Source organism: Protobothrops mucrosquamatus, unplaced genomic scaffold (genome assembly GCF_001527695.2).
Source record: "Protobothrops mucrosquamatus isolate PMUCROS unplaced genomic scaffold, P.Mucros_1.0 scaffold108, whole genome shotgun sequence".
Classification (NCBI taxonomy): Eukaryota; Metazoa; Chordata; class Lepidosauria; order Squamata; family Viperidae; genus Protobothrops; species Protobothrops mucrosquamatus.
In genome coordinates, this window is record NW_015386480.1 from 1,295,746 (window position 1) to 1,311,191 (window position 15,446).

Below are 15,446 nucleotides of genomic sequence, written 5' to 3' on the forward strand. Positions count from 1 at the left end.
CCCCCCCCCCCCCCCCCCCCGTCCCCAAAGAGGAAACAGTGGCAGAAGGCTAGAGGAAAGAGTGTTTCCTCAGGCCATAACTTAAGGCTGCAAACAGTTTCCAGAAAACTGTAATTCAGACATTTTAGAGCGGTATTTTTTAAAAAACATTGCACTGTCTCTAGATCATTTTCAGTTCCTATGCTTTATTTTTCCACCACGAATCATAAAGAGTGGAAGAGACTTCTGGGTCAGTCTTGTGTGCCGCGTGGGAAGAAATAGAAAAGAGTCCCATCGTTTGAGGAATCAATTCTAACCAAGAGCTCAGCTGTGTACATGGAGGTGTGAGGACCGAAATATACAGATCTGGGTGAAGTTCTCTTCTCCTCCCACGACTGTTTTTATGGCAGTTGGGAGAGGAAGCCCGCAAAGCCCCTTCCTGGGACGGAAGGGGCTGTTTTCACTGAAAACAACTCCGTATCTCCTGTACTCAACACATGTAAGAAGATTCTAGCCAATGTCACTGACAAAGATTGGGACAGGATAGCACATCATATCAAAACAATATGAAAATAATAAAATAGAAGGTATGACTAAAAGGAGGGGAACTATTTATACAGTTGAGTTCAGTTAAGCCACTGATTCCTAAAAAAATAAAAAAAAGTTCTCTCTCTCTCTCTCCCTCCGATTTTAACAATCCTTCAATGGCTAGTGCAAAATCACATCGGTTTCCCTTGGGAGGGTCCAGGGCTCTTGCCACCGATGGGGGGAGGCGCTCGCTGCAGGGGCGGGGGGTGCAGGGCGCCGGCAACTGACTGGTACATTCCTCTGAGGTCGATCTGCTGGAAGTTGGAGGGGTTCATCATCAGGCCGGGGGGCTTGGGCATCATCAGGTGGCTCATGGCTGCCTGCTGAGCCTGCTGGTAGGCGAGCTGCGGGTGCTGCTGTGGCTGTGGCTGCTGGCTGAATTGCTGCTGCAGCCGCCGGCTCATCAGGATCCTCTGGACGCAGCTGATGAGCTGTGGGAGGAAAGGGCAGCTGTGAGCAGGCCGGAACGCACCTTCCTTTTCAGCCAGGCGCCTGGGTGGAGGGTGGGCCCCGGCCCAGGTGAGCCGGGCAGGAAGCACGATCTGATGAGCTCATGCTACTTTATTGTAAAGCTGCATTAACAGAAATATCTGTTTCATATCTGAAGGACAAACTTCTCACCGCCACTTTTAACCATCTAAATCAACCAGGACCGGCCCTTCCTAAGTTCCTTCCTCTAACCCAGTGGTTCTCAACCTTTTTAATGCCGCGACCCCAATCGGTCGTAAGTCGAAGACTAAACTGGTCGTAAGTCGAGGACTAAACCAGTCATAAGTCGAGGACTAAACCGGTCGTAAGTCGAGGACTACCCAACCGGTCGTAAGTCGAGATTTTCCCTGCCCGGGAGCGCCACGCATGCGTGGTTCCGCCCCCTGCGCCGGCCGAGGCGTAGCTGGCAAGCGGCAGAGACGGAGCAGGCCGACCACCAGCTGGCCCAGCCCAAGGGAGGTAAGGCACCCGCCGGAAAAGGGGGAAAAAATGGCGGACAAAAAAAATGGCGGACAAAAAAAATGGCGGACAGCCTTGCTTGGCGACCCCCATGAAATGGTCGATCGACCCCAAATGGGGTCCCGACCCACAGGTTGAGAACCACTGCTCTAACCCTTAAGCCTCTGGAGGCTCCTGCCCCTCTTCTCCGATCCTTTCCTAAGTAGCATTTCTTCCCCTCCTCCCTCAAGGTCATTCTCACATACCATTGCACGAAGGGATATCCCCCCTCCACCTGATATTTACCACACGGCCATCGCCATCGCTAACATGATGGCATTTGCAAACTGGTGACTGGAGTGGCTGCTAGGTGATCCCAGTTCAGACCACGATTTTCTCTGCCAGTGGCATTTATCCGAGTTGCCAGAGGAATGGGCAGCCTCCGTTTCGGTCAGCTGTCACCTTATGCTTGCTGTGCTTTGCTGACAGACTGCCGTGAGCTGTGGGGAGGGGGATGCTTGGGGAATCGAAAGTAGACACTCTCCCTCCTTGAGACACTGCTCCAAAGTCACCCAGCTGAAAGGAGGAGGGAGCCCTATTCCAAGCTGCACTTGGACTGACCATTATGAAAACATCTTGCATGGACTTGATTTGTGACAGTGGGGGGGGCAGCGAGGGACAGTTGGGGGAGGAGTAGATCTTAGGGATTTTGGTGCACAATTCTCAGTTCTGGCTGTGCAATACTGCAATACACTTGACCTCTAATACAACTATACCTTTCTCAACACATGGAGCCACGGACCGTTTATATTTAGAGATTTTAGTCTGACAGTTTCACAGAATGTCCCATCAGAAATGTCCAATCCTTTAACTACCAATCCGTTTTATTATGCATTAATTCCTTGAGAGGTGGCACTTTCTAGGGGGTAAAGCTCCACTGAAGCATAGAAAAGTCTGACCCCACACAGCTCCATTGTTGCCTTATTCCATTTTATATTTCAAAAGCTATTTCTAAAGGCATGCGATTTTCACTCGATTTAAACTTATAAATTAGATTGACTTTGAGGCATGGAAGGGAAAAAATGCAAGTGCGCATTCTCTTTACATCCATCTGAAATAGAAGAGCAGGGCCAAAAATGGCACTGACCCCGGGCTACAATAAAATGCTATGCAAGGTTTACATGCTGCTGTTCCTAAGTTGCTCAAGAGGAGACTTCCTGAAAAATCCTTCCAGGAACCGTATCACATTATTACCCCAATATCACTATAGCTAGTCGGTTTTAGAGGCTAGAAACTCTAGGGCTAGAAATTGAGAGACCCTGAGTTCTAGTCTTGTCCTAGGCACAAAACCATCCTCTCTCTCTAAGAAGGATGTCAGGGCAAGCCACTTCCAAAATCACACCCCACAAAACTCAATGGATCTGTCTACGTAGTCACCAGGAATCAATAATACTTGATGCTCCCCCTCCCGCCCCAAATTCACCAAGGGAGAAGGGAAAGGAGGTAAGAGCAAATTCTTCCAATATTCCTTATTAAGCATTTTTTCTTAATACGAGGTTTCCAGCTACGTGGAAAGGGAAAATAATGATTTCACATTTTGGGCACTGTGGCAGACCAGAGATCTTACACCTTAGTTCTCCCATCCAAACGTTATCTGGGTGCTTCCAAATCAACTGGGATACAACTCGGGATGGGAGCGATCCTACAAGGTCCATACAAAGAAGTCACTTTCTACATCCCTACATGAACCACCAAGACTGAGTTTTTTTCCTCACCATTTGCTGCTTGGTCAAGACATCGTTGTAAATAGCTTCCCGGCGCTTCACATCCAGCTCCTGACTTGCCTGGCGGCTCAGAGCCAAAGCCTGGACCTGAGACTCTGTCAGGGTGAGGTTCTCCTTCCACTGCGAAAGAAAAGCATCACAAAGGCCTCAAGAGAGGTTCCCAAGAGTGGCCCTTTCTCTGTGAAAAGGGACGACTGATCGCCACGCATTCCAGCTGCTCTTCAAAGGAGAGCAAATCCTCACATTTTCCCCACACAAATACGGGTGATTCTCTCTGACAGAAGCAACCTGGGATCAGCAGTGAAATGCAGAGGGGAAACAGAGTTGCTGCCAATTCTACCTCTCCAGGGATGGTGTAAGGAAGCTCAGAAGCAGCAGGCCATCTGTGGCATCGCCACGGGCAGGAATTCCCCTTCTCCTGCCAGACCTGGGGCCTTCCCGCCCAATACTGTTGCAGAGTCAGGCAGCTGCTTCCCCCAAAGGACTGCCCTGCTAGGATTTCGCATTTCCCCCCTTGAACAGGCGTTGCCATGAGTGGGGAGCAGAGTAAGGAAGGGCCAATTGCAAAAGGGTCAGCACTACTGAAATTGGCTCAGACTGGGCTTGAAGGCTCACTGAGGAAATATACATCATTGTCCTCTGTTCTCCTATGAAGCCAGCCATGTCCAGAGGAGTCTTCCTTCCACACACAATCAATTGACAAAGAGAGTCTGATGCCATCCACAAATCAGATCACACACAAACTGAGCATCATCTGGTCAGGAACACCGGCACCATATTACAAGTTATATCTTCATCTCTGCTTTCATCATTGATGCAACTCCCAGTTGAATGTATCTGAGCACAGACTTTATTCTGGAAATTCCAAATAAACTGGTTGTTGTTATTAATGAGAATCAGTGACATTTTTGAATAACAGTCTAACATATGCTCATTAACAATTATCTAATCTAGACAACTCCAAACAGCTGTCAACTGACTTCAGTGCCAAAATTTAAATCTTTCCCACTGTATTAACTCCTCCTTCTCCTCATTAGATTTTTACCCTGTCTTTTTATATAACATTACACTGCAAAAGAAATGTGTGTTTTTAAAAGACCTGTGTTTCATTAGTCAGACACATGACATATACAATTTCAGAACAAAAATGGACGATTGCATTTTCTACCACACTTACTATAGAGGAAATAATGTCCTCAAGGGGTTGAATTGTTGCACCGGTAACACTGTTAGTTGCTTCCACAACTTTTTCTCTGCCTTGATTAATGAGGTCCTGGAAGGAATTTTGGAAGTCATCAAAACTGGTTGAACAGTCAGAAATTGAGGTGTTTTTAAAGATAATGATTTTTTGTATCCACATGTCTACATACGCTTTTATATATCTAAATCATGCAAAAACAGGGTCCCATTTCAAATCATGCTATGGGGCACTAGATAGGAAAACAATTTACCCATTCTGGAGACAGATGTAAAAACATAAAACATTTTCACTTAGGAACAGCTTTGCTTCACTTAGCAATGGAACATGGAATCAGCAGCTTTTATATTCGAACTAATTTTCCTGAAAACAATTAAGTGCTCATGATTTCGTCTTTAATAATACAACTCAGAAATTCATACTACACAAAAGTGTAACACTTTCAGTATGAAACAACAGTAAGACCGAACAAAAGATATAAACTATGGAATTCTTTAAAAAATGCTATTATCTACATTTCATCAAGGATAAAAAAATAATGCTCATATTACTCTAACAAATAACAAGCAAACAAGCAGATCAGACAGAGCCTATGATCTTGCCACCTACCTCCAATTGCTGGTTGCTCATCGCAGACAAGGCTGCCAAGTTGAAAGGAATATATGGCGTCTGAGACGTGAAATTGGGGGGGAACATGTTTGGCCCCACTGGCATGTTGATGCGCATTGTCAGACCCTAAAAAACCAGAATGGCACTTTTGAGTATTCAAGCTGAAAGTTTGGCTACTGAGAAATAATGTGAACAGTTTAAGTGTCAAAATGATAATAGGGCCTGGCACAAGAGAGTGGAATTTGGTAAATTTATTTTGCCTGAAAATATGTATGCCTAGCCTAAATTCAGCTGATGAAAGTGGTACTTAGTTAGCATGTATTATCCAAGCCTTGGAATTTTTAAAAAAGTACAAGCAACATTTCATTAATAAACAGAACTGATTTCTCAAACTCAAAGGAGCTCCTATATCATCATAAATGAAGAAAAATGCTGCCACTCTTGATCTGGAGGAATTATACAACAATTCTCTACTCTAATTTGTGAAAGCGAAACAAAAATGCTAATAGCATTCAAACAAAACAAAGGGCACAAATATATGGTTGGCTTAAATGTCACCCTGCAGTTTTTAAAAACCACGTCCTGAAGCTTCCATTGCAACTATAAACTGGCAGTGATGTTCTGCAATGATATCTGACAGAGTTACAGCACTGAGAAAGAAGCCAACAGAACAGCATGAACTAATTAAATATAGGAAAGTCTGTTCAGGGGTCAATTCCAATCGTTAGAACCGAAATAAGGAAACTCAATTGGCCTAAAAAGACCAGGAGTGCAGTTATCTTAACAGCTGGAAGGGAGGGGGAAAGCCAAGAGGGACTCTGGAACACAAGAATTCCTCCCAACCCAGCCCCATCTCAGAATAACAGAATAACCAAGTTGGAAGGGACCCTGGAGGTATTCTAAGGCAACCTCCTGCTCAAGCAGGAAGCCCTATAGACCAGGGGTAGGCAACCTTGGCTCTTTTATGACTCATGGACTTCAACTCCCAGAATTCCTGAGCGAGCACAGCACAAGTCATAAAAGAGCCAAGGTTGCCTACCCCTGCCCTAGACCATTTCAGACAAATGTTGCCCAATCTCTTCTTTAAAATCTCCAGTGTTGGAGCATCCACAACTAAAAAGAGAAAGACTGCAGGGAAAAACCTTTCAGTGCTGCTGTTTGCCCATCACCCCGTTTATCAAATTGCAATGAGGAGAGAGGCAAGTTCGTAAAAAAGTTTTCCTGGAAGTGTGGAATCACTCTTGTCTTCAAGTATTTTTCCTGAGCCTTCTAGTCAGTACTAGAGAATGTACTAACCAGAGCCGACATCCTACTTAGTTTTTTGGCCCAGGCAGCAGCTGTTTAATCCAGGAACAAGAGGCAGCTGCTTTGGAGGGTTGCACCCCTGTGTGCTCCAAAGTCCTTTTGGGGATTTGAACTCACAGTGCTGGGCACCCTTAGCGTTCACATGCTCATTTCAATAAACTCAAGCCACAATGATGAAGTGCTGTGGTTGATTTTTGGCCTCTGGTAAACTATGAGAAAAATGCTTTAATTTAATTTTGTCCCTGTGAAGACAGAATCAATGACTTGAGTTAGTATATAATCGTCACAGAGAGCTCAAGACGATTAATAGTATGAAAAAGAAGCAATTAAAAGTCAAAATAACTGCTCAACCTGAAAATGCCTGGCTAAAGCAAGTTATCTTGTACAACAAACAGACCTCAGAAAGATCATATTCACAGGCAGAAAGCTCTTTCAGTGTCCTGTTTGCCTGTTGTAGTTTGCACAAATGGAAGCTTCTGGATCTCCCCCAAGGGTCAAGGGACATTGCTCAGACTGCACGGCAATAATCAAGTCAGGATGCACCCAAAACAAGGATAACCATCAGCAAATCTGACCAGCTCTGGAACAGCTGGACACATGCTCACCTTGCAACCATCCTCACTTTGACAACCATGATCACTTTTGAATTCTGGCAGCTGAGGATCAAGTGCAATCCCAACTAGACCAGTTGAACCCCAGAGCCCAGTCCTCTGCTAACAAAATCCCATTTGTCTTTCTGGGATTTCTCAGAACATAATTGAAACGGGACATAAATGAACAGCCACAACTTCCTGTTCATATAAAAATCACAGGCAACTCTCTGGCCTCTGTTTGAACAAGTCCCTCACCTTCCCTGGAAATTTAGTTCAGCCCCATCTGGCCTGGGATGAAGTTCAGAATTAGTTAAGGGAATCAGCTGCTTCCTTGGAGTTAGATGCAAAGAATTTCATAGAACCCAGAGGTTTTGTCAGAACAACAAAATATGCATCACAGCTATTACCATGGAATCTCTGCCCATTACATACATGTGTACAATATCCTAAGGCAGTGGTGGCGAACCTATGACACGAGTGCCAGAGGCGGCACTCGGAGCTCTCTCTGTGGGCACACACGTCGTTGCCCCAGCCCCGCCTCCCCCCACGGCCCCCTCTTCACCAGCAGCCCCCCTGGAGGAGAGTCGCCCCTGGGCAACAGGGACAAGACTCCGCCCTTGCACCCCATAGCGTGCAGATGCTGCTGCTGGGTGTGGGCAGAGGGCATGGCTGCCATGGTGCTGCAGGGCTGCCTGGCAATCTGCTGCAGCAGGCCATGGAGGTGGTGCGTGGCCCTGCAGGCGGGTGGGGCAGGGGGTGGGTGGGGGCGGAGCAGGCAGGGTGGGAGGCGCAGCGGGTGGGTTTTGGGCACCCGATCTCTAAAAGGTTTGCCATCACTGTCCTAAGGCATGTACAAAAGGGGTGTGGTGTTGTGATGCACATTTTGGCACTCCCTCACCCTTTGATGGCCATGGTGATAGGGCAAAGAACAGAAAAACTAGGCATGGTCTACATCTAGGACTGATAGTATTGCCCCCTTCCAGCTCCTTATTCCAAACACAGCTTGACAGAAAAGGTGGAAACTACTGCAAAACACCCAGCTAAGTCCCAGCCCTACAAATTGGTCCAGAAGAATAAAACTGCTAATGGTATCAAAAACTGTCAGGATATCTAAGAGAACTAGATGGCTGCATTCTCTCTAGCCAGTTTTAAAAGTCACCCACCAAAGTAGCCAAAGAAATATCTCATCTGAAAATCTAACTAAAGGAAATAGGTCCAACTAATCAGTGTTTAGAGTCGGGAAGCTAACACTTCCTTAATCAACTTAGAGTTAATAATGGTGCATTGGAGTCCAGCTGAGTTTCCAGCTTTTCTGAGTAAAGAGAAGATTTAATAATTTCTTGCTACCTTTTTGCACAGGGAGAGCATGCCCCACCAAGAAACAAACTGAACTGTCTCCACAGAACCAATCCTCCCCTGACTTGATATAAATTGTCAGGAAGGGGATGATCAAAGAAGCTTGTGGAAACCTTACTTTTCTAGATGTAGGCAACCAGTGTAGTGTATCGATTCATGTGTTGGACTGAACATGGAGAGACCCAAGTTCAAGCCCACCCTTAAACGAAGCAGCTTACTGGGTGACCTCGAATTAGCCAATCTCTCTCATACCAAGTGACCTCACAGATAAAAGTTTTTAAAAAGTGGAGAAAGAAGTATTATATGATGGTACTTTGAGCTCCTGAGAAAAGATCTAATATCTTGAAAGTTTCTAGGATCATAAAAATCACAGCAAAATAGAAGTTCATAACGTTTAATGGAATTCCACTGTAATTTCATTAAAGGCATCCTACAGTAGAAGACTATTCATGCTAGAAGCAATTCTTCTGTCTTTAGACAACTGAATAGACAAGGATCTATGGCTTTCAAGAAGTTGTCAGAACTGCAGTTCCCATAAATTTTCACGATAAAGGGTGATGCTGTCATAAGCCAATTTTTAGACAGGTAGAGGTTCCATATCTCTGATATAGAATACAGGCTTGGTTGTTCTAAAGTATACTACCTAGAACTTAAATCGTTTAATACAACCTACCTTCTTTTCAGCTTCATATTCAGCCCAAGCTGCCTTCCTTTCTTCTTCAGTCAATTCTTCTTCCTCTTTGTGGTCTAGAAGGGAATCGTGTTCATGATAACCCACTATATGTTCTTTCTGAATCTGTAGCAGTTCAGCTAGAACTGTGTCCTAGTAGAAAACAACAGAATATAGTTATGGGCCTATGGGAGCGCATCTGGTAAAAGAAAACTCGTTTGCCTTAGCAAAGTCCTTTCTAGAAGCTGGCTTAGTAATGACTGACAAATGTTTTAAATTTAATAGGTCATTCAATCCTGTTTGCAAAGCTGATTTCAAACCAGAATTCACGATTATGCAGTTCTGAGGCTGAAAAGCAATAAACTATGCCATTTGCACTTCCCAAAAATGATCCTACAGCATTTTACATGCAGAAATACTTTTTAAAAAAATGTATAAGTGGTCAATATTTTTGCTCCTTAAAATTCTGAGTCTTCACCTTGACTATCTAATGCATCTCACAGTTTGAAACTTCAGAATGGTCAAATGTGAACTATGTTCGCGTGGATTGACTAATTGAAGGCAGACACTTTGGGAGATATTTTATTATGGTGTTTTCAATCTGTCATGGAAGGACGGATATCTACCGGGGGAAAAACATGCACTCTATATGAGTAAGACTTTCTCTAGTTTGGAACTGAATGTGTTCTTTTATCTACAACAGAAGTCCCCAACCCCCGGTCCATGGACAGGTACCGGGCCACAGCATGCCAGCAACCGGTCCGCACAAACAAGCAAAGCCCCATCCGTGGGATGCAGGCAGCACACAAAACCACGCCCCTCTGGTCTGCGGAAAAACCTTTCTCCACGGAACCGGTCCCTGATGCCCAAAAGGTTGGGGACCTCTGATCTAGAACTCTTGTTTTCTGAAGAACATTTGCATTTAGTTACTGATAGGCAGCATCTTTCTGTTATGTAAAGTTAATCACTTATTCAATCTTGGGTAAGAGATCTGGGTAAAAGTCCCCATAGCAATACAACTCCCAGAGTGACTTTGGATTTCTCACCAATTTTCAGTTTCAAGTACCTTACCTTGATGGTGTAAAGGTAAGAGTGAATGGACGTGTGTGTAAAATATTCTAACTTGTGAAGTGAGGGATGAGCAGCAAATAAAATAAAAACAATAAAACAGTTTTCTCATGCTTTCTAAAGAATCTCAAGCACAAGACCAGAAACATCAACCCAGAGAGACAGAAAACAGGGAACAGCTCCAAAGCTCACTTATGTTAAATTGAAACTCTACTTCAGGGCTTTTCAACCTTTTCACCCATTGTACCACTTTTAGGATATGGCAACATCTGAGTACCACCAGTCGCCTAGCAAGGTGTCAAAAACTTGATGATCAAAAAAAAAAAAAAAGGAAAAAAGTGATAAGTCCTCGATTTACACCAGTTCGCTTAGTGACTGTTCGAAGTTACAATGGCAGTGAAACAAGTGCCCCCCAAGCCACAGCCAAGCAAGACACCTGCCTGCCCACCCAGTGGCGCTCTTCCTCCTGTCCAAGGTTTTCATTGCTGTGAGCATTTCTGTTGAGGATTGGCAGCGGGGGTGGGGTGGGGGGTGTTTGGTTTTTATTCCCCCCCGTCTGCTGGGTGGTTGCAGCAGGTTTTGGTCACTTCACATGACCCTGGGACACTGTGACCGTCATAAATATGAATCAGTTGCCAAGCATGTGAATGTAAATCACAAGACCCTGGAGAGGCTGCAACATTCCAGCTGATCGGCGCTTCTTCTGGGCTCAGCAGAAGCACCAAGATAGCGCCGAGCTCCAGCTGGAGCCTGGCGCTGATCCTGGTGCTTCCACTGAGCCCTGACAGCCCCGAAGAAGCACCAATCAGCTGGAGCCTGGCGCCGATCCTGGCGCTTCCGCTAAGCCCTGACAGCCCTGCAGCTCCAGCCGTCTCTCGCTCAGGCTTGTGCGGTGCTGCCACCGGTTCAGCTCATTCCCCTCCCCCGCTACCCCTTTTCTAGATGGTGCATACCACCTGCCAGGTACTCGTACCACTGGTTGAAAAGCCCTGCTCTACTTTGTTCAGCGTCTTTATGTGGATAGCACAAGCATTTACAGAAATCTTTGGAATGAAGGTGGAAAACCATCAACCTCCCCAACCTACCAGGCTCCAAGAATTCCCAGAAATGCTTAAAATAAAGGTGGGATACAAGTCAAATCCATCAATAAATGTTTTTAAAAACTGCCTATGCTGGTTACGAATTGTGGAAGTTGCATTCTAAATCAACAGCCCTGGAGGGTGCCACATTTAGGGGAAGGCAATATAAGAAGTAAAACTGGGATATCTAAGAGGGGGAGACGACTAGTAAAATAGAATTTGAGAATATGCCAACTAAAAAAGTCAGATCCAAAAGTTCAGTTAACATAGTAAGATCTTGTTTGTCCTTTGTACAACAAAGTTTAACTGACTGCAGAATTCTTAAGACATACATGTACATTAGTTCCTATGGAAACAATACTGTTGAGCACAGTGCAATTTAATCCATGCACACCATGCCAATGTATTCAGAACAATGTGGTTTAGATTATAGTCAACTGGGTAAATCTGTATTGCTTTGTCTGAAATGCGATTTCTATTCAGTATACATTAAGAAAAAAAAGTAAAATTTCTACTTTCATGAAATCTTTGTCCAATACTCGCTCATTCAATTAAAAGTATATATTTCTGGCTGAAAATGTGAAGACTTATTTCAAAAACAATTCTGAACAAAATATAACAAACAGAGATGGCAGGAATAGACTATTACATGATAATATAAATTGTCTCCTAAAATAATCTTTCTAATAGTATTATGTCCCAAAGAATTTGATAATGGACACCAAATGTGTAGAAAAACACAAAGAATGAATATATCTAATAAGTGAGGGTGTGTAAAAAATCAAATTAGGACACAACAGCTGATAGTTTTTTGTTCATTGCTTTTTCTTTTTAGACATTTCCTATGCACAGAGCTGTTTATAGGAAGCATTTCATATGTATTCAACTAATCCTCCCCAAATTTCAAGACATTTTTCATATCTTTTTGAGCATCTGATAAGGCAGAAATATTGACAACGTATTCAGCTACTGCATTTTAGATAATACTCAACCTATGAGTCTATGGAGATTCTCAGGCATCCAGGTCATGGTTGTTTTCAAAAGGCAACTGGACGTTTTGCTTCTCATCCAAGAAGCTCTATCAGTTCTGACTGGATGGTGGGGGGAATGGAAGAATATTTCTTTGCAGTCATCTGGTCTTTAGCACTCTCTCTGAGAGCTGCTGAGGCCACTTGAGGGTTTATGTGTCCTCAGGGTCACCTGAATAGTGCAAATGGGCGTGGATCTTCTCGAAACTGCTGAAAAGACTGTATTTAGACAGGGGATATAGGTGGTGTCCTTCCCTTCTGTTGAGGAAGGGCTATTCTTGTATTCTTGGGTTTAAAGTGTGCATTTATGTTGTGTTGATTGAAAATCCTCCTGAGCTTTTCAGATATTTCTACAACATATGGAATGACAATATTGCTTCGTTTGTCACATACATATATGCACACTTGCCAAAAAAACTAGAAAAACCTGTTTGTTGTCACGTGCATACATGCACACTTTAAACCCAAGAATACACTAAGGCAAAAGCTTGTCCACTCCAAGGATAAAACACCCTGACACAAACTGAGCAATATGATATGTGCAATACAATGCAGTGAGACATTTGCCGTTGTTAAGTTGTTGGCTACTGTTTGCTTGTGCTGCCCAGCCCTCGCCTTCTAAATACTTGATAGGCAGGTGGTAAATCAGCACCCCTGTTGATTGACGAGGGGCCGGTTTCCCAGTCTTTAATCACTTCCCTGGCTGTTTTTGTGCCTGCTCGTCCAACAATCTTAGTAGTTGCAAAATTGAATGTGTCCTTGTTCATTGCAGTGTGAGGCTACCAATGAGTTCGGGTGTCAGTTCCAAGACGGTTCACCTTGGGGAAGTATAAACATCCTCACTCTAAAGCACCATAGCTCATGAGAGAAAACCTCCCTTCCAAATCCCAGGGCACACACTTACACACCACCACGCTTCCCACCCCAAATGCCCAACCCTCCTCCCCATTTCCATGGCAGCCGAGAGCAAGCAAGCTTCAAAGAATACACTGGAGAGCCGGCTGACATTCAGCCCTCCTTCAACAGTGGCTTTAGTAGGTGTCACTCTCCAGGCCAGGAAGAGCTGGGAACCGATAGCTGCTGCTGTCGGTTCTTTCTTGCCACAGCCGGGCAAGACCCCCAAGCAGCAAGATGTCCCTATTTATATAAATTGAAAGAGGGCCATGTAATTAAAACAGATTAAAGCAATCCCCCAAAGTTGCCGGATCCCCAAAGTTCCAGCACTAGGGGTGAAGTTCAGGGGAGACCCTAAAACGTTGGGATTCTTCCTAGCGCAAGTGTGCAATTACATGCAGGAGTATGGGGGCAAATTGGGATCGGAGACTGTCAAGGTGAGATGTGTGACCATGGTCCCTAAAGGATCGGCTGCGGAGTGGATGGTTTCCCTCCACAATGATAACGCCCCCCAACTGCAAAACGACAATCAGTTTATGGCAGCTCTCCACCAGTCGTTTGAACCTTTAGCAGAGCACAAAGCCCAAACCCGGATGAAAACCATCAACCAGGGCCGGTGCTTGGTGGCAGAATACACCAGCAGTTGTGAGCTGGCATGCCATTTAGCCATCCTGATCAAGTGTTTTACACCACACCTGTATCTCACTGGTATGTCTTGGCAGACGAGGTAGAGATAGACCTAGCCAGAGATCAACACCAGAGTAGCCGAGGCTGGAGCAAACCTCTGTCCCCTGCCCATAAAGAATCCCCAAAAGCTGCTAAGGGAGGGGGGTCTACAGCACGCTTCAAGTGCGGGAAGGAGGGGCACCGAGCAGCAGAATGCTGCTCCACCAAGCCCAGGCCAAAGTCTGCAACCACCGGGGGAAGAAAGGCTGAGAAGCTGCCATCAAGTTTTCGCGAAATAGTGCTAAAGGGAGGTTGTTGAGTTCGCCCCTCCTGGCCAGATGGGGCTGGGAACTCCGAACCTTCCGGAGGAGAGTGACACCAATTTTGATAACGACCCCCTGGTAAGTTAACACATAATCCCTGTGACCATCTTGGTGGAGTTAGTGCTGCCCTCATCAGGCACCCAGAGGAAGATGTTGGATCGACTGGACTCGGGATGCACCAGGTGTGTGGTCAGCCCAGAGGTGGTGGAAATATTGGGACTGAGACTAAAGGTGCCCATAGCTTTTTGCCAATTTGATGGGTCTGTGGGGGGGGGAGCAGCCTATTTTGTGACTGAGCCAGTGGAGATGAAAACGGGGAGTCGCACAGAGACTTTGAGTTTTATAGTGGTGCCCGGAATGGAGAGACCCCTCCTGCTTGGACTGACATGGCTTCACAAGTGGAACCGTCATGTAAACTGGAGGGGACTCTTAAAAATCTGACCCCAACCAGACGAAAAGGAAATTGGGTGCCACTGTGCAGGAGTGCCCATGGGGGGATGAAAAAATCCCAAAAGAATACCAGGATTTAAGGGACACATTTAGTGAATGGGGCTCCGATGCACTGCCACCCCATTGCTCCATGGACTGCAGCATAGAAATCCTCCCTGGAGCAAAGCTCCCCAGGCCTAGGATCTATTTGATGACCCCCCCAGGAGCTAGACAAACTTCGCACCTTTATTGATAAGAATTTGAAACATGGATTTATCCAGCCAGCTAGACCTTGAGTGGCAGCCCCAGGGTTGATCTGGGAGAAAAAAGATGGGACTCTTCATCTCTGCATTGATTATAAAGGCTTAAATGCTGTGTGTATGGAAAATGCCCCATGCTGGTGAACCTGGCAAAAGAGGGGAATTTTTACTAAACTGGACCTGAGGGAAACTTATTACGGGGTCCGCATCAAGGACGGTGATGAATGGAAAACTGCTTTTCACTGCCCTTGGGGTTGTTCCCAGTTCCGTGTACTCCCTTTGGGGCTGCAGGGGGCTCCTGCTGTTTTCATACAGTTAATCAAATTCGGTTCCCTAAGCTTTGACGGCTGTATTTTGTTGGTTGTAAGGTGTATTTTTGTATTGGTTTATTCTGTAGGGCTAAAGCCGCTTTAGAAGGAGGGCTGAATGTGAGCCGGATCTCCAGCGCATTCTTTGAATCTTGCGGGGTTTGGGCATTTGGGGTGGGAAGTGTGCTGGTGTGTAAGTGTGTGCCCTGGGATTTGGAAGGGAGGCTTTCTCTCATGAGCTATGGCACTTTGGGAGTGAGGATGTTTACACTTCCCCAAGGCTCTCCGGAGGCAAGAAACGCCTATAGAGGAGCTGTTCCCATAACATTTTCCTGGACGGCAACTGGACTCTCTGTGCTGGACCCTGGGGGGGGGGGGGGGG

General features: G+C 45.4%; 1 protein-coding gene across 1 annotated transcript in view; it reads right to left on the reverse strand.

The window, feature by feature from the left end:
- Positions 1–678: 678 nt before the first annotated feature.
- Positions 679–15,446, reverse strand: part of ATRX (ATRX chromatin remodeler) — a 112,126-nt gene continuing 97,358 nt past the window's right edge. The window contains exons 31-35 of the mRNA XM_015812713.1: positions 9,013–9,162; positions 5,086–5,211; positions 4,456–4,551; positions 3,270–3,398; positions 679–998 (exon numbers count right to left, since the gene is read on the reverse strand). Of these exons, the coding sequence (XP_015668199.1) occupies positions 699–998; positions 3,270–3,398; positions 4,456–4,551; positions 5,086–5,211; positions 9,013–9,162 (801 nt within the window). The 3' untranslated portion in view covers positions 679–698. The remainder of the gene's footprint in view (positions 999–3,269; positions 3,399–4,455; positions 4,552–5,085; positions 5,212–9,012; positions 9,163–15,446) is intronic.